Source organism: Panthera tigris, chromosome A2, assembly GCF_018350195.1.
Source record: "Panthera tigris isolate Pti1 chromosome A2, P.tigris_Pti1_mat1.1, whole genome shotgun sequence".
Classification (NCBI taxonomy): Eukaryota; Metazoa; Chordata; class Mammalia; order Carnivora; family Felidae; genus Panthera; species Panthera tigris.
This window is the reverse complement of record NC_056661.1, coordinates 134,685,731-134,705,725: the sequence shown is the minus strand read 5'-3', so window position 1 is coordinate 134,705,725 and position 19,995 is coordinate 134,685,731. Positions and strand designations below refer to the sequence as shown.

Sequence of the window (19,995 nt, the reverse complement as noted above, 5' to 3'; positions counted from 1 at the left end):
CATCCCTGACCCTGGAGTATTGGGTGGCCCATTTCCATGTCTGTAGGAGCGGGAGCCCCACTCACCCTGTGCCCCAACCCCATGATCTTCCCCAACAGCCCCTTCCCTAGAAGCCTGCTGGTCATTTAGTTCTGGATTTCTATCACAGTCATCCAGCTGTTGCCACCTGTCACCTGTGAAGTGTTGTGACTGGAGCAGGAGAGGGTTGTCTTTCCCCAACTTGGACTTGACATCAAGTAACTGATCATCAATATGAAAGAGAATGGCTATAAATATCAAGATTCTTTGCTGTAAACTTTATAATTTAGAACTAAGTTATATATGCTAGAATCAGTTAAAAGTATTGATTTGGCCATTTTAACAGAAACCAAAAAACTGTAGCTTGAACAGCATAGAAGTTTATTTTTCTCAAATGTAGAAATCCCAGCAGATGAGAGAGCCAGCAGGGGGAAATGGGGCGGGGTGACCCGACCCCTGCAGATGTGTCAGCAGCTTGGCTCTCTCTCTCAGTAGGCCACTGTGACCTGGGGTATTGTTGATGTGGGTTTGGTCAAAGAGGGTCACCACTCCCACCCTCAGGTTCTAGCCTGAGGGAGGAGAGCCTGGAGGGCAAGCCCCTTCCTTTCTGGGGCGTTGCACACATTGTTTCCACCCACAACCACTGACCAGCATGTGGACACACGTTCACCTAGCTGGGATATGTGGTCGCTTTCTGGGCAACCATGCACCCAGGGAAAACTAATTCTGTTATTAAAGGGAACAAGAATATGATTATCAAGAGAAAGTAGCAAATTCTAGACAAATGGTGAACAAATGTAATGTTTTACCTTTGTCCAGTACTTATTACATGCCAGGCAATATGCCAAAGGCACATACATGTCTTATTTATTCCTCAGAGCATCGCTGTGAGGTAGATAGCATCATCCACTTTATAGATAAGGAAACTGAAGCAGAGAAGGGAAATAATGTGCTCAAGGCCACGTGGCTAGTGAGTGATTAAGCTAAGTTTGTGCACTCTTGGGTCTCTGTGAGATCCATCTAAAACTAATATTGAAGGTGTAAAACTTTAAACAAACGTTCATTTTGCCTGCTGCCTTAATTTGGAAAACCTTTTTTAAAAAATGAATGAGTTTGCCAGGGGCCCTTTACAAAAATTGTTTCCATTAACTATGAATTGATGTCTTTGTTCCCCCTGAAGAGAAGTGCAAATTCCAAACCATTCTGTTGATCTGGCTAAACCCAAAGTTGGGAATGACCTTTGTAAAATAGCCACAGTAGCACCAAAACATTAAAAAGCTTTCTAGTTTAGAAGAGATGGTGTCCTGTAACGTTGAGACTGTAACTTGTTTTCTTTGTTATGTGTTCCTCCCTGCCGCTTCAGAGTAAGCCTGGGGGCGACACACAAGTGGGAGGGCGGGCTGCCTTCCTCCTTTGTGTGAGTTAAAGCTGTTGTTGAGTGACCAGTTGGTTTTCAGGAATGTGAGCCTGGGCGCGCCCAGTAAAATGAGCGTGTAGAACCGCTTCTCTCCCTTCTGCCTCCTCAGCTTCTCTGCACCAGGCAACTTTCTGCTCAGGGCTTTTCATTCACCCAGATGACAAAATGAACAGAAGGGTGATAACAGCAGATTACAGCTGCACAGGAGCCTTGGCTGAGCAGGTCTGTCAAGTGAAATGCCGGCTAGCACGTTATATACAGAACATCCCAAGTACATTTGTATGTTTGCCTCCGAACGCCTAAGCCATGGTTTAGCTACCAATGCCCAACAAACCAGAGACTAACTAGTTGTTAGTTCTATTCTCAATTTATGAGTGTTTCGTTTTTTTTAGTTTGGGGTTTTTTTTCTTGAGAGAGTGTCAGAGCATGTGCACTCAGGGTGGAGGACAGAGATTCTCGGGCAGGCTCCTTGCCCAGTGTGGAGCCCAGTCTCACAACCATGATATCGGAGTGGAAATCAACAAGAGTCAGACATTCAACCGACTGAGCTACCCAGGTGCCCCGTTTCTTTTTGTTTTTTAAATGGTGTTATTTGGGGGGCACCTGGGTGGCTCAGTCAGTTAGGCATCCAACTTTGGCTCAGGTCATGATCTCATGGCTTGTGAGTTCGACCCCTGCATCAGGCTCTGGGCTGATAGCTCAGAGCCTGGAGCCTGTTTTGCATTCTGTGTCTCCCTCTCTCTGCCCCTCCCCTGTTCACACTCTGTCTCTGTCTCTCTCAAAAATAAATAAACATTAAAAAAATAATAATAAAAATAAAAAAATAAATGGTGTTATTTTTAAATACTTTCATTGAATATTTAAAATAATACAGATCTTAAATCTCCATTCTAAGAGTTAATAAGGAAACATTTGACTTGATTGAGTTTTGAATCACTAATAATTTATTATAATAGTTGAACTTTGTATATTAACAGACTTTACTTAGCCCGTTGCAATTTTTATTAACTTGTTTGCAATCTTGTATTATAATACTTCAGTGATTATAAATAATTATTATATTAGAAAAATACTTAAATAGATCATCCTAATCTGAGCATGACTTCAAAATATAGGATTCTGGGGGCGCCTGGGTAGCTCAGTCAGTTAAGTGTCCGGCTCTTGATTTAGGCTCAGGTCCTGGGATCAAGCCCCACATAGGGCTCTGTTGCCAAGTGTGGAGCCTGCTTGCGTTTCTCTTTCTCCTTCGTTCTCTCTCTTTCCCTCTGCCCCTCCCCTGCTCGCACTCTTTCTGTTTCTCAAAACAAATAAATAACCATTAAGAAAAGGCAGGACTCTGAATCCCCTAGCACATAATTCTTGAGATTCCACTGCCTGTTAGCCATCTACTCCAATATGTGCCATGCTAACCATCAAAAATCACAACTAGGAAATTCTACCTTCTCTTCCTATGTTCCCAGAATAAATTTGCTCTGTTCTCATAAAAATGATGTTGTGAGCAATGGCAGTTATGTATCTGAGGCCACAAATCTTGATTAACGCTGTTAGCAGGTGGCCACTTCTAGCCTGATCTCTTTCAGGGCATGGAGGAGTAAATGTGGGTAAGGGCCTAGCAGAAGGAGGAAGGCAGTTCCCCTGTATGAGGAAGAGGGGCTCCAACACCCGCGAATCCTTTGGCCATCACGGCAAAAGTGGAAGAAGATCCTGGGCAGCAGGGCAAGTGTTGACCCAGAGGAGGTCTGGAGCAGGAAGAGTTTATAAGTGCTAGAGGCTGGGTGACAAGGGAGCAATTAGGTCCAAAGTTATAGCTTATGGGTGTTTTTTGTTTTGTTTTGTTTTTTTTAATAGCTACAATTCCCAAAGTATTATGTTTGTGTTCCTATATGGGGGCCTAGCTTTATTTGAATTTAATAACCAAGTCTGATCTTGGCTTTTAAAGTTTCAGTAAGCTAATTTTTAAAAACCTATGGTGTATTTCTCTCCGTGAACTGTAATTTCTCTTGAATTCTCATTTCTCTTTTATATCTATTCTATAAAGAGGGACCTCAGCATATGGCTAAAAACCCTTTTGCTCTATCATGGGCTCCAGCTTTTTTGTAGCCCGGATGGATGCTGGATGCACCAGTACTGTTTGGGGGGATTTTATATGAATAGGTTGACAGTAGTTGTGTTGTTTGTGGCTTTAAAGTCCTACATAAATTCTTTAAAATCAGTGTCAGAAGAGGTCAGAATGAAACACCTAGCTACAAAGCCATGACATGGCTAGAGCCATCTCAGCTTTATTGGCTCAGTAAAAACCTTTTTTATTCTTTTTTGAGTTCAGCATCTCAGCCCAACCTGGCCTAAAACCATCTCTAGATGGTAGAAACTTTCCCTTAGACTCTGACAAGTGAAACTCCAAATGGAGGCTGAGTTTATTGCTTTAAAATAATGCCACAAGTCGGAAAACATCACAGGCGCCACATAGACCCTGTTCCTCTGGACAGCAGCTCCTCTGGTGAACTCCATTCTGCAGAAAAACAGCCTGGAGGGCAGGGGAAAACAATCAATGGATGGATGGGCCTTTGTTGAGGTCATTGTTTCCATTTAATCCAGAATTCATTTGCGTCACAAAGCACTAATTGACATGTGATAAGAGCTTCCTGAATAAGCTGTGAAGACACAAGAATAAAGGGGATTGGTACCAATTGTGATAAAGGCCAGTGTCCCTTTACTAATAAGCAAAAATATTCCACTGTCAACACACACTTAGGGGTAATTCTGGGGACTCTAATTCACCTTTAAGAAGTTTGATTTTTCTCAAAGAGGATAGAGATATCCTATCGAAACAATTAAAATGTTTACCTTCCTCCCCCCACTGTCTTGTCTGCCTGCCTGTCTACCTATCTATCTGTAGAGCCCTCTGCTGGAGGCATGAAGCATGTGTATTGATAACACCTCAGATCCTGCTGTTGGGAGAAATGTCATTTTTAGCTAGAGCAGATAAATGTGTTTTCTTGGCATAGCTTCACATGTTTGCAGTACAGCAAAAGGCTCCTGGTAATTTTTTGTTGTTCAGATCTGAAATGGTAACCAGCACATCCTTTAATGAGATAGAATACCATTAACAAAAAAATTGGTAATATCTGAAATGAGGAAAAACCTATGGAATGCATGCACAGAACGTATGAATGAGGGGCGCCTGGATGGCTCAGTTGGGTAAGTGGCTGACTTCAGCTCAGGTCATGATATCAGAGTTCATAATTCCAAGCCCCCAAGTCAGGCTTTGCACTGACACTGCAGAGCCTGCTTGGAATTCTCTCTCCCCCCCGTCTCTCTGCTCCTCCCCTACTTGTGCTCTGTCTCTCAAAATAAAATCTAATAAAGTTTAAACAAACAAAAGAATGTATGAATGATCTGGAAGTCTGTACATTTGTTTTTGCATTTATTTATTTCTATTTTACCTTATTCCAGAAAGCATATTAGACTATGTGAAGACAGAATGCTTGCTGCTAGTGAATGGCCTTTTCAATGAAAATTTTAAATAGAATATTTCCTGTCTGTATTTTATAAGAACCTACAATCCGAGAACAAATGAGTTGTTGAAATTGAAGACAGCGTATCTATGAAATCGGGTTTCTTGCTGTTAGGTGATTTCGAAATCAATCTTAAGACAGTGTAGGCAGTTTGACAGATGGCTGTAATGAATAGAGCGCTCTTGTTTTCAGAAGTGAGACAAGATTAAATAGCAATCCTTGTTGAAAATCTCAGGGGTAGAATACTCAGTAAATCTTGAAAATCTGTATCCTGTTTCACTGGTATGAAACAATCCATTCCTTGTGAAAGAAGTTCTACCCGAGAAGTAGCATGGCAGTTTGGGATTAATTTGGAGAGTGCAAGACTTCGGGTTTAAAATTGGACCTGTCTTGTGGTACCCAACACAATTTCCCACTAAAGTGCTTATGAAAAGTGATAAAACTTCACAAAAACAGAGGAAAATAGAACTGAGGTCTCCCTTGGGCAAGAATGTGGAAGAATTTTCCCGTACCTTTAGGGATAAGAGAGTGTTAAACCCACTGATTTGAGGCCTACCTGAAGTGAGGTAGGAAAACACTTCATTATTTCCTATGACCATCTTACTAATGATTCAAAAAAGCAAACTTGATACCAGTTAGGAAATTGGGTGTATGTCCTTACCGCAGTCTCTGCTTTTGGTAGTGCCATCCTCCTCCACCTCCTATCAAGATGCGTCCTTCCACATCCATTCAGAGATTAAAGCTAGAAATACCTGAGCAGGAAGTTGGTGGGCGGGCGTTGGTGAGGCTGCTTTATCTGGGGAGCATATTATATAAGCACCCTCAGCAGGATGGATGTTGGAGCGTCCTGCTTCCTTTAGTTCACACATTTGTCTGCCCTGGTGGACAGCCCAGGTCCAGCCCACTGCAGCTATTGCCGGATCCCAGAGCCACAAGCAGAGGCAGCAGCCCACCGTCCAGCGGATGACCTAAGACGGGAGTCAGCTGAACAATTAAGTCGAAAGCAAGTGAAGCCAGTGATGGTCCACACATCCTGCTTTACTGCAGATTCTTCCTGTGGTTTCACAGAACGAAAAAAAGTACTAATAACAAGCTAACATTTTACCTGGGGAAGAACCCTGCAGAACAGAACAGAGTTATTGTGAGAACTCAAAATGACACACCTTAGAAATTATGAGAAAAAATGAAAAATTGAGAAGATTATCATTCTCTGGAGAGTAAAAGATCGACTGAAAGCAGGGCAAGAAAGCCAGGGTAGAGAGAAGGCTAAGATTAAAAGCAAAAGCGTTGGCAAGGACCTGGGTGAGGTAAGGAACTCTGAGAGCAACTAAAAGTGCAGTAGCATCATTAAACTTGTACCTGAGACGGTTCAGAGCGGGAGGGAGACGGTGAACATTCTTCTCAGTGTCGTGAAGACTAACTTGAGGAGCTCTCCCCAAAGTAGAAGCAAAAGACAAGAGTTAGGATAATGATGAGCTAGGGGGACAGATGCACTTGCAGAGGACAGAGAGGGAGCTTAAGCATTATTAGTTTTCCTTCCAAATAAAAGAGAATTAGAAGAGGAGAAATTACCAGAAACATAATGGAAGAAAAATCTTCTAAGCCAAAAATAGGTCTATGTATATTGGAAGAACTTACCATGTTCCATTTAAGATGGATGGAAAAGAGGTCACAACCAGACAAATCTGGGTAACTTTTTGAAATTTTAAGTACATCCCACTTCCCCATCTCTTAGGTACAAATGAGAACAGATTATTCTTTAACAATAATTCCTTAATGAGCATCCATACCCTCACTGCCTAGAAGCAGAATCTTATTTGAATTTTCTAGGATATTCTCTTATGTCTCTGGGGGAGTCCCTGTCCCGGTCTTGGCCCTTGCTGGCCCTTCTACTATTGTTCGTGTCACAGACCCCCAGCACCATAGAGAACAGCCCTGGCCAGCTACGGCTGTGTTCATGCTGTGGCTTCCGGATGCTGGTGTTCCTTGGGCAACTGTAGCCATTGTCCTGTTTCTCTCAAGTATATCATTCTCCCTGATGCTGCCCTAGCCCCAATGTGCATCCATCTGCTCCTTTTTTTATTGAAGGCTTAACAATAGAGGAATAATATCTGGATTCAGAGAAAATCACTGGTGGCTACCAAACATGTTGTCTTTCAGAGCCTAAAACCCAGTCCCTAGTCCCTCATTAGTGGTCCCCTTAAAGGACCACATTCCTTTCTAAGCTCATGGTCTGACACCCAGTGGTCAAGCCCTGTTTTCCTCCACTTTCCAAGAGTTCCTCCAAGCATGGTTTGGTCTCTTTGGAGGCCAAAAGCGCAAATCCTAAAGGCCCCAGGCAAGGAAGGAGTCCTTCTTCCTTCCATGCTAACAGCTTTCCCTCAAGCCTTCCTTTCATATCCCCAAGTCTGCCTCTTTCTTGTAGTGATGGACCAGTGGCATATTTTGTTTTACCAGGCCTACCCTAGCCACCCTCAAAGATATGGCCTTCCCCTGTGTCTTTAAAAGGACAAACTTATCAGAGCACAATAAGGCAACCATGAACAGACCGTTTCAGGTTTAACATTTCTCCAAGTCTGGGTGACTCAGTCTTGACACATGAGCGACATCAACCATATTCATTAAGTTTGCCACTTCACCTATACAGATCCTTTTCTGTGAGATCTTTCCAGGAAGAAAGCTGCTCCCAAATGGAGACTAGGGGAGTGAGAGCTCAGTCCTAGGGGTGACCGAGGTGGAAGGGATGACTCCTCTCCACATCTCACTCCAGACGTCACTGCCCTTGTCCCATGTAAATGGCCACTGGCTTTCCATCCCAGTGTGTGCTACATCCCCACGTGTTCTCAGGCGAGGTATCCTCACATGTGAGGAAAAAGGTTTTAAAAAATCCTGTAGGCATCCAGGCAGGAGATTTTCTCTTTTACAGAGTAAAAGTGGTCAATCTCTACCCAGGTTTCTTTGAAACACCCGAGTTCCAGAATGGAAAAATCTAGATCAGGAGTTGATCTAATAATCTTAGAGTCATGAAGATGTCTTTTATGTAAGATGCCAGCACAAAGAGAGTCTCCTAAGTATGACAGCCATAAAAAGATTACACTTCTACGTTTCCTCTTACAAAATACACAAATATGCATACACATATCAACTATGCAAAGAAACATAACTTAGAGTGGTTGCTTTTCAGTGCTCACACTATCAGTGGTTTGTAGTCTGCTGCTTTATGTTTCTTTGTATTTTCCAGAATTTCTTTAGTGGAATTCATTGCTGTTTTACATACCCCTAAAAAGTAAAATAAGCACTGGGAAAATTCAAACTAAGGAGCATGTGTAAGAGATAATAATGAAACATTACAAAACATTTGCAAGGGACAAAATACACTAGGCACTGTGTTCCTAGCTTACCTACTGAACCTCATTGTAGAAATTACAGGGAAGAGGGGAGCCTGGGTGGCTCAGCCCGTTAAGCTTCCGGCTTCGGCTCAGGTTATGATCTCGCAGTTCGTGAGTTTGAGCCCCACGTCAGGCTCTTTGATGACAGCTCAGAGCCTGGAGCCTGCTTCAGATTCTGTGTCTCCCTCTTTCTGTGCCCTTTCTCTGCTCACACTCTGTCTCTCTCTCAAAAATACATAAACATTAAACAATAAAAATTATAGGGAAAAAAGAGTATGCTTTTTAATAAAGTGTCAGCTCTTTTACTCAGTGTAGTAAATAAATACTAAATTAGCCAGTATTTCACTTAATTAAAGTGAAAGACTTCAAGTGCCCAGTGCATGCAGTTAATCCTGAAAATATTTTTAATATTTTCAAAAGCTGAGGACAATCAGAAAATTTCCTGCTTGGGTACCACTTTTTTTTTTTTCTCTCTTCTTAGCATTTTCACTGAAGATTTCTTCTTGGTTTGTTAATAGGTCGAGCAGTACCATAATGTCATCTTCCACGGCCCCGAAGGAAGTTTGCAAGACTACATAGCACATCAGCTTGCACTCTGCATGAAGGTAAGTACCCATTACACCTATCCCCCCCCCCTTTTCCTTGAAAGCATGAACTAATTGCTCGTTTCTTCTCACAGCACAGACAAGTGGCTGCAGGATTCACCTGTGAAATAGTGAGAGCCGAAGTGGATGCTGGTTTCTCCAAGGAACAGCTAATAGACCTGTTCATCAATAGTGGTAAGACCCTTCCAGCAGACTGAGTTGTGGTAACCGAAGGGCATGATCTTCAGTGATGCTGTTAAAAGGAAATAAGCTTTCTTTCTTGGGGGTAAATTTAAGTTGACTTCTCGATTATCCAACAGCTATGGGATGAAAAGGAACACTTGCAAAAGAATTTATTTTTGTGCATCTGGCATTGCATTGATTACTTATCCCACATTTTTTTCTCCGCCCCCCCCCCCATCTTTTGTTTGTAAGTCATTATCCGTTGTGAGCATTCTATGTAACTGGAACCAGAGGTATACTAAGGGAGGAGGTGTTGGGAGCCGTCCATCCTAGCAGGACTAAGTATTGTGCCACTGATGCTGTTTAGAATTGTATGGTGATGATAAAAAGTAGATAGATTTTTAGTATTATTCATAAGTTCTCTACAACCAAAGCACCCGTATTGAAGCACCTGAGGTAAACTGCTTTCTCCACCTAACCCTCGGCATGTCATTGACTGGCATTTTGCTAAACATATTACACACAGTAATTAATTCATTTAGTCTCTACAACAGCCCTGTGCCAGTAAGTAACTTAATCTGTTTCAAACATGAAGAAACTGGCACGGAAGAGGTTTGGTATCTTGCCACAAGTACAGAGTGGCAGAACCAGGATTAAACATGTTTATTAATATAACTTTTTCATGAACTTTCTGTCTCAGGCTCCAGAGTGTAACACACAAAGCTTGATCACAGGTGGCGTTAGCATACCCTGCAGAGCACAGCATGGCTAGCAACTCTGACATGAAACTGAAATGGACCAGACTCTAGTCTTCAAAGGCTCAAAGCCACAGAGACCCCTGGGGAGAGGGTGCAGGGACTTGGTGGGGGTGGGGTGGGGGGGAGGGGAGACAGTTGCAAGATCAGTGGTGGATGAGTTGAAATGCAAATTCAAATCTTTTAAGTGTGTCTGTCTCACCTTTGGAGCCCGTGATCAAGGACTAGGTCAACCTTAGGAAGAAGGAAATAACAGCAGCTTTTAAGTCAAGAAATAAAGTTAAGAGGCAGGTTTGGGGAAGAACTGAGATCCCACAGACCTAGAAGCGCATTTTAAGGACAGGAAAATCCCACTAGAATCTGAATGTTACTATAGCGCATGAGGTCAGTCTTTGATCAGAAACTAGTGAAAATTGGCTGCAGAAAGCTGTTTTCTCTGCTGCTGTTACTAATAATCACTAGCTTTTATTAAGCTCTGACTCTGGTCGGCCCTATTCTAAATACCCTGATTTAAAAACATGAAAACATTTGAAACAGGAGGTTTGAGTACCTTGCCCGAACAAGCCACAGCTAGGACACAGGCAAGCAGGACTGAAACCGTTACTGAGCCTGCCCTTAATCACTGCCAGCCACTGCTCCTTACAAACTCTCCTGTGCCAAAATTTCTATTTCCCCCACTTAGTCCTATAACAAAAGCCCACTACATTTTTTCCAATTTTCAGTCTTGTTTCATCTCAAAGTAAGAAGCTAAAATATTTTGTTCTCACTCTGTCAGGGCAGATAGCAAGTACAGACTGAATTCTCTCTGCTCTAAGCTTAGAGAGCTAAAAAAAAAAAAAAAGTGGAGAGCAGTGAATCGGGTCATAAAGGATGGCAGAGGTGATGAGCACACCATTTCTAAACCTATGTGCGTGGGGCAGCATCTTAGGACCTCCTCTTCCTAATTCCTGGTCTCTCCGCCCCTCCCACTTGAAATCCGGTCTTGGCTTGACAACCTGAATGTCCACAGGCGCCAAGAGGCCACATTCAAGGGTGAAGCACGCTGGCTGGGGCTTCGGGGGGCGGGGGGGGGGGGGGGGGGGGCGGGGAGGCATGTCTCCATCTACAGGAAGGCAGCGGCTCTCAGCTGCAGCAGCTAGTTGCTTTCTGCAGTGCAGATCCAGTGTCATGTGGTCTTGTGACTCTTAAGAGATCCATTTTTAGTGAAAATGTAGGATTTTCTTCTTTTAATGTTGTCGATTATTTCGATTTTCAAAGCAACATGAGGACCGTGTGGAACTCCCAGGTCCTCTCATTCATAGACTTCTCATCCTTGTCCCAGGTCATGTCCTGCCAGGGGGGTCCTGGCATAACTTTTCACCCATCCCTTTGGCACCATCCTACCATTTGCCCCCTTTTCCTGTATTTCCTCTACTTTCCTGTAAGTGGCTGCTCTGTCTACAGCTTCTCCTCCTCGAACTTCCTTCACAGGCAGTCATACCTTTGGTTAAGCTGTCTTTGATCCCTGCCCCGCACATCCCTCCAGCGCCCACTGAACTAAGGTAATGGCATTCAAGGCCTTCCATTCATAGACATTGATTCACCTGACTGGCTTATCTGACCCTTCTTTTTTGTTTTATAAATTGAGATATAATCGAGATATATAGCATTGTGTAAGTTTAAGGTGTTGACTTGATACACTTAGATATTGGGAAATAATTACTGTAACGTTAGCTATACCTCTGTTACCTCACATAATTACAATTTTTTTGTGTGTGGTAAGAAAACTTTCTTAATAACTTTCAAGTATGTGATACAATATTGTTAATTATAGTCACCATGCAGTACATTAGATCTCCAGAAGTACTCATTTTCTAACTGAAATTTTATATCCTTTGATCTCTCTCTAGTTCCCTCACCCTCACCCCACGCCCTTGCCAACCACCATTTTACTCTGCATAAGTTTGGCTTTTTTAGATTCCCCACGTAAGTGATATCATACAGTACTTGTCTTTCTCTAACTCTGTTAGCATAATACCCTCAAGGTCACCATGTTGTTCAAAACGGCAAGATTTTCTTTCTCATTGAGTGATATTCCACCGTGTGGATATACCACATTTTCTTTATCTGTTCATCTGTTGGCACTTAGGTTCTTTTCATATCTTGGCTATTGTGAATAATGATGCAGTGAACATGGGGGTGCAGATAGCTCTCCGAGATCCTGATTTCATTTCCTCTGGGTATATATACCCAGAAGTGGGATTGCTGGACAGCGTGGTATTTTGCATTTTTTGAGGCACCTCCATGGTGTTTAACATAACGGTTGCACCAGTTTACATCCCCGCTACCAGTGCTCCAGAGGTTCCCTTTCCTCCACATTCTTGCCAAAACTTGTTATCTACTGTCTTTCTGATGACATCCATTTTGACTGGTGTGAGGTGATGTCTCATCGTGGTTTGGTTTTGCATTTCCCTGATCATTAGTGATATAATACATCTTTTCATGGACTTGTGGGCCATTTGTATGTCTCTTTTAGGATATCTGACCCTTTTAAAATAGCGTCAGTGCTCCAATAGAATATGCTGTTTCTTTTTTTACAAAGTGTCCTTTGCTTTTCTACTCTCTGTGTCTTAGTTCATGCTGTAGCTTTCATCTGAATGATAAACACACAACCCCCCGCCTCTGCCCAAAACGCACACTGTGACTACCACATTGCAGGTGCTATGCACAGTGTTATTGTGCAGTACTGATTAAAACAGACATGGCTTTTGCCCTTCCAGAAACCATAGAAAAAGCCCCTATTAAAATGCTCTAAGGACACTTCAAATGAAAGCTTCTCTGATCCCTCCAGATACTTCTCCCTCTAATTAACATCATTAGATTTGGTTTATACCTGTGTCCCACCTAACTACAGGTCAAAGCATTGGGGGATATTATTTGAACTCTTGCCGTGGTCCATTCACGCATATTGTGAAGGCTAGTACTATACCCAGTTCTTCTATTCTACCTTGTACACTGATGGCTAACGAATACTTGCTGATGAGTGGGTGAATCTGATAGAGGAAATAGCATGGGCAAAGACCAAGGGAATGCTAGTCATATGTCATCTTCAGGTACCAGCAAGTGCAAGCTGCTTACAGTAGATTTAGAAAGAGTTAGGTGAAAGAGTGCAGAAGTTGATAACGGAGCAGGTGATGATAGGGCATAAAGATAGAGTGAACCGGAGTTTCAAAATGAAGTTTTTGGACAGCTGACTGAGGCAAAAAAAATACCCATTTTAGCTATCCGTTTGTGTAGGAAATGGTGTATCATCTTTAAATAGGACAGTTTATTCTTTATGTGGCTTAGCAATTTGTAATTATCAACTATCTTTTTTTTCTCTTTTTAATAACAAAGACACAAATACAGGTTCATCTGCTAAGACCTTGAATGCAGTTGTCCAGGTTAAGCACCGGAGCATTATCACACATGCCTCCGTGCCCAGTCAGCTGAATCTGGTTCTGTGTCTCATCTCCACCTCCCGCTCTCTTCCCTCCACCTGTCATTTCTTGCTCAAGGGACTGTGGAGGCCCATCACTAACCCTTCTTATTTCTGCTGGTCACTCCCTCACAAGCCTCTGCAGCTCCCAGAGGGTTCACTCCACAGGCCAAGCTACTCTTGTCATCGCCCTGCTGTTAGACCCCATGGACTGCAGGGTAAACACTGCCCTTCTCTGAATGTGTGTCAAAAACATTGGGGTGTGGCCTCTGATCTTCCTTGCTGCTGTCCACCTTTATCTCCTAAGAACTCAGTCCACTGTGCCCATCGTTTTCTCCCCAGGAACCACTGCTGTTGACTGGTGACCAATGGAGAGGTCACAGAGAAAGTGCACTTTGAGTAGAGTGGATGGGGAAACGTTCGGGGCTTTTGAGCAGGGCAAGGGAGTCTAACAGGAGCCAAAGGGAAGGAGCCGTCGGCTGGGTGTGGTGTCACCTCTTTTGTAGTGCAGAAAGCACATAACAGGGAATGTCCTTTTGGTCAAGAGGTGATGGGAAAAGGCAGAGAGTAGAGAAGGCAGAGGTCTGGATGAGGGAAGAAGGGGTTCCTAGGCTGTTCAGCTGCAGCTTTTAGAATAATGAGGGGATAGGAATTATCTGTCAGTTATTCTTTCTCTTTCACAAAGAAATTAAACTGATCAAATTATATGACTGCAAGTAAGGGCTATACTGATTTGCAAAGAATATGTTTATTCCTGTCGTTTAACCTTATCTTCTCTACAGGAAGAGATTGAAACTACTTGGATGAGGCTGGGCCAGCACGTTGAACTTTAATCTTCCATTATACACAGCACATATATTACCTCATTTGCTCCTCTACAACTGCAGGAGCAAGCCAGCAAAGAGAGTCACAGAGAATGAATAAAAGAAATGTATGAGCAAAAGATACAAGAAGGAAGAGTAGCAAATGTATGTTAAATAATTAGCTTTAAGAAGCTAAAACTTATATGGAGATTAAAATGGTTCCCATGAAAAGAAGAAGGTAGAACAGAAGAACACATTTTAAAAAAAGACCTCACACAGTTGCCACCAATGGTTATATTGTGTTTATTTTAAAATAACCTCTTCCTTTTCATATTGCCTTTCACGGGAGACAGTCGTGGCACATAGCTCTGTTATTTGGTAAAAAGGGTGTGAATGTGTATTAGAATTGGGTCATTTTGCCACAGTGTAAGGTATGTAGTTAGATCAGTAAGACAGATACAACTTCCTGTCACATAAGATTTTAAAAAGTAAGAAAAAAATGTTTTGAACACTAGGCTAGTGTTTTAAAGTAACACTTAGAATTCTTGAGAGAACTTTCCTTTTCAGAAGTAATGAAGATAGAATTACCGTAGTCCTAGTGCGAGAATATGGTCACTGGAGTCCACATAACTGAGTTTACGTCCTTGGACGCTGTGTTACTTGAGGCTCTTCGAAGGTTTACCCCTTGCTTCTCATCTGGACTCAGAGCATCACTCCTGCAGAGCCTTCTCTTAAGTGGACTGTGAAAGATGGGCTGTTCTCCATCCCGAGGGGGAGATTATGGACTTGTGGTCACTTGAGATGCACTTTAGAGCTTGGATTTAACTATAAATGTGATAGGTTAATTGTTTTTAAGCCAACAAGTATTGCTCTAGAACTAACTCTCCAGAACTTTTAATGCAAGGGCATACAAACCTGGACTTAGCCCTGAGCCCTGTGGCTATGGGGGGTGTCTGACTGAGATGCCAACCTGCAGGAGAGGATTAGGGCTGACACAGCCTGTAAAGTTGGAAGGAAAAAAGCACAAAAGGAATAGATTCATTTCAGAAATAGAACTTTGAAGTAGCATAAGGCAAGGGAATCTGAATGGCTGGCTTTCCGGCAACAGGTTAAAAGAAATCTCCAGCTATAATATGGGGTGGGTGGCTTCCTTTCATCTCTGTAGACCCTGATCAGAGGCTGGTTAATCCTTCAAACTGGAAACTTCCTGCCCCTGGGGTTGGTTAATACATTAGGCCCGAAACTCTGTCAAATGACCTGAAATAGACACGTACTATTTCGCAAATAAAATTTACCTTTGGACCAACTTATTTAAGGATGTTGAACTTAAGTAGTTAGAGAAGTAGGTGTTACTGAAAAAATGAGTTAATGAGACTGGCAGTGTTGAAGACAGAGCTTTCCACCAAAGAAACCCAGTCTATTTGACCCTTGGTCAGTACCTCATGGGACACCAGGATAAATAAAGATGAGGTGCAACCTCATCACAGCTGAACTGCTGTGAACAGCAGCCTACCCTCTTTTTGTCTAGGGCACAAGCTGTCCATTTAATGTGTGATTAATTGACGAGCAATACAGCCCTCACTTAGAATGTTAAGCCTCTCTCCAAAGACCTCCAGCACTCCTATAAACTCATTTGCTTTTTTCTCCAGCCTGAATTCTCCCTGGTTGCTCTCATGCTCGTGTCCCACCACCTGCTAGACATCTCTGAAAGGATGCCTAACTCATCAGATACGTCAGGCCCGAAACATCACCCCCACCCACACCCCAAGTATGCTCTTGACTCATGTGCTCTCTGCCTCCATGATCTGTACAACCTCTTCTCTGCTGGGACTTCAGCGGGGTCCTGCCCTTCTCTCAAGACAGTCAGCCCCTGGGTCTTACTGACTCCATCTCAAACACCGTTCTGTTCAGTGCCTCGGCCCTGAACAAATGCTCAGTCCAATGCCCTGGTTGAGGCTCCCATTACTTCATCAATCAGAGCCTGTGTGTTTTTCTGTTTCTTTCCTCTCCAGGTGTTCTTTGCACCGGAGTGAGATTTCAAAGCACAAATCAAGTCCTGTTTATCCCCCTCCTTAGACACTTCCATGGCTTCCCAGAGCTGGTGGCTTCTCCCTCCCAACACGACATTCTAGGTCTTCCACTTGTCATTTGTGGCCGGGTTCTGAGGCTTCATATCATCAAATCTCACCCCAGGCCGCACACAAAATACTGATGGCCCAGCCCAGACCATATAAGTCAGAACATCTGGGGATGGGTCCCAGGGGATGTTTCCCGGCAGCCCAGTCTGCCACACTGCTGCTGTCCACAGCTGCGGCTACCTGATCCCATTCCATAGATATGACTCCACCCCCCAGTCCCAGCCCATCATGGTAGGAGGTACGTATCAGCCTCGAGTTCACCATGATGCCCTCTTGCAGCTGTTCTCACGTTGACTTGATGCCTTAGTCCCTTCTAGGACTGAGCCCTGCCCTGCCTCCTTCTGTGCCAGTGTCATTTCTTACAACTAGTAAGCTTACCCGTCTCCTAAGCTATTAAGATGCTATTCCTTGTAATGGTTGCATTTTAAAGTGCCACATCCCCCGGTTAGAATCAGTCACCTCTGGTATGCCATAGCACTTAGCAAGAGAGATACAGCAGTGGGGGCAGTGGGGGCAGTGGATGAGCATCTGTTAAAATGCAGGTACATGTTGCTACAGATAGATTTTGACTGGATGCCAGCTTCAGAGCCACTGGAGGTAGCTGTACATTCAGTATAGATCAAGGAAAAGCTGGAGGTCTTCAGTCCTTGGTGGAAAGGAGGTAAACCTACCATTCAACTTTGTTCTTTATCACTAGGTAGAAGAGGTTTATTTATCACTGTTGTTTTAATGAACTATAGATAGATCACATTTGCACAGTGAATATATTTCTAAAGGACATTTGAATGCTGGGAAGCACAGATTTTTAACACTTTTTTACTAAATAGCTGTGTTGAAGAGGATCACACACACACACACACACACACACACACACACACACACACACACATCAGACACTGGTGTTAACAGCCCCCACAAAGCAACTAAATTGAGAGGTGGCTGTTACTGTTTCTGGTTTTCTAGTTTTAAAGCTTCATAGCATGCAGAAGAGCTATTTCAGTCTCAGAAGAGATTCATTTACAATGTTCTAGGAGTTCTCTTGAAAGTGAAAATGCATTGTGTCTGTAGTAACAAGGGGGAATCGAGTATAACCCATTATGAGTATTAGTGAAAAGTGGGATACTTGGTAAAATTACTCTCAAGTATTTTAAAGTGATCTCTTTTTCTCAAGGTTAATTTGGCTAAGACTGAGGCATCTTAGAATCTTAAAAATTAAAAAGTGATCTTAATTTCAGTTAATTCACTGGTGTATCAGAAGTAGTGTATACATTGTAAATACAGTATTAACATTTGAGTGCTTAGGTTCTAGGCATATGTCAAGTACATTCTGTCTACAGACGTACTCATTTCCTACATATAATCGTAATCTTCCATTTACTTTCCAGCTTTCATTTTGGGTCAGTATACAGTTTAGTCCCCCCATCTTAGTAGGAGGTCCACTGAGATTAGATTCAGGAGCCCTAGTCCTTCTTTACAACTGTTGGCTGAAACCCCAGTCAAACCACTTGAACCTCTCTGAGGTCTGTAAAATGAGAGAGAACTCATCTGCTTACCTTTGAGGTCCTGTCTCCATAATTTGATGAATATTCCTCATATGTGTAATTTAAAAGGTCATTTAAGGGCTTCTGACTTTCTGTATTATGAAATATACATCCATAAAATACATACTTATGTATTTATATTTATAGATAAGTGAATATTTTTTAAAGTTTATTTATTTTGAGAGAGACAGAGACAGCACAAGTAGGGAAGGGGCAGAGAGAGAGAAGGAGAGAGAGAATCCCAAGCAGGATCCGTGTCGTCAGTGCAAAGCCTGATGCAGGGCTTGAACCCATGAGCCGTGAGATCATGACCTGCGCTGAAACCTAGAGTCAGAAACTTAACTGACTGAGCCACCCCAGCACCCCTAATGAATAATTTTAAATAAAATAACCGTTTAGCCACTGACCAGGCCAAGAAATAGATTATTCCCAGCTTCCAGAAAGTGACTGTGTGCCCCATTCCTGTTCACAAGTTTTTCCTTCTATAGGTAACCACTAGTCCATCTTTTCAGACTTTATTTTTTTAAGTTTATTTATTTTGAGAGAGAGAGAGAAAGAAAGTGAGCATGAACAGGGGAGGGACAGAGAGAGAGAGAGGGAGACAGAGGGAGTCACAAGTAGGCTTCATGCTCAGTGCTGAGCCTAATGTGGGGCTTAGTCTCAGGGCAGTGAGATCATGACCTGAGCTGAAACCAAGAGTTGGATGTTTAACAGACTGAGCTCCCCAGGCGCCCCCCAGACTTTCATTTTTAAAAATTTTTTCTTAAAATTTATTTTTGAGTGAGTGAGTGAGTGAGAGAGGCAGAGCCCGAGTGGGGGAGGGGCAGAGAGAGAGAGAGGGAGACACAGAATCCCAAGCAGGATAGAGTCTCTGAGTGTCAGCCCAGAGCCCGATGCGGGGCTCGAACTCAAGAACTGTGAGATGATGATCTGAGTTGAAGCCAGATGCTTAACCTACTGAGCCACCCAGACACCCCAGACTTTCATTTTTTTTTTTCAACGTTTTTTGTTTTTTTTTGTTTTTTTTTTTTTTTTAATTTATCTTTGGGACAGAGAGAGACAGAGCATGAACGGGGAAGGGGCAGAGAGAGAGGGAGACACAGAATCGGAAACAGGCTCCAGGCTCCGAGCCATCAGCCCAGAGCCCGACGCGGGGCTCGAACTCACGGACCGCGAGATCGTGACCTGGCTGAAGTCGGACGCTTAACCGACTGCGCCACCCAGGCACCCCCAGACTTTCATTTTTAACACAGTTCATACAGGTTTTTGTAAAAACTTTAATCACTAAATTTTGTTTCTGACCACAGCTTGTCTGATCCCAGTGAAACAGTCTCCTGTTAACAAGAAAATCATCATCATCTTAGAGAATTTGGAAAAATCTTCATTGTCTGAGTTACTAGGGGACTTTCTGGCACCTCTGGAAAATCGCAGCACTGAAAGCCCCTGGACTTTTCAAAAAGGTAATAAATGGCAAGACCATGCCCAGAAAGAAGCAAGCTTCTGTGAGATTATTCTAATCATTCTCTTGTTCAGAGTTCGAGTTACACCTCTTGTTCTTTCTTAGACTTACTTTACTCTGCATGGTCCCATCGTATGGCTTACCGAGGTTGGGCCATTGCTTTTGGTTTGTTTTAGGAAACGGAACGTCTGAATGTTACTACTTTCATGAGAACTGCTTTCTGATGGGAACCATTGCCAAGGCCTGTCTGCAGGGCTCCGACTTACTGGTACAGCAGCATTTCCGCTGGGTTCAGCTGCGGTGGGACGGTGAGCCCATGCAGGGGCTGCTGCAGAGGTTCCTACGGAGGAAAGTAGTGAATAAGGTAACAACCTGAGCTGCAGCATGCCTCCTGGAGAAGGGGTGTTAGCGTCTGGGGGCCTGGGCGGGAGTTCTACCACTAAGTGACTGTGCAGCCTTGGTCAAGGAAAAGTTTCGGATATTCAAGGATTAAATAAGATAACACATAAAACAGAACAGTTTCTGGACTGTGTTAAGTAAAAAAAAAAAAAGAAGACGAAGAAGAAGGAAAGAAAACAAAAAGCAAATAGGTTTTACTGTTGTTATTAACTGTTCTCAAGGAGTCTCTCCACGTTCTAAATGCTATAGATGGCTAGATTAGAAAATTGACCACTGGTTTTAAGAATAGCTGCCACTTCCTTGGAGTCTTCAACATTATCCATCCACTCAAGCCAGT

General features: G+C 43.0%; 1 protein-coding gene across 9 annotated transcripts in view; it reads left to right on the top strand.

The window, feature by feature from the left end:
* Positions 1-19,995, top strand: part of CTTNBP2 (cortactin binding protein 2) — a 170,082-nt gene that overhangs the window by 132,934 nt on the left and 17,153 nt on the right. For all 9 annotated transcript variants that reach the window (XM_042970583.1, XM_042970631.1, XM_042970577.1 and 6 more), the window contains 4 exons: positions 8,858-8,944; positions 9,019-9,118; positions 19,108-19,260; positions 19,436-19,623. In XM_042970583.1, the coding sequence (XP_042826517.1) occupies positions 8,858-8,944; positions 9,019-9,118; positions 19,108-19,260; positions 19,436-19,623 (528 nt within the window). The remainder of the gene's footprint in view (positions 1-8,857; positions 8,945-9,018; positions 9,119-19,107; positions 19,261-19,435; positions 19,624-19,995) is intronic.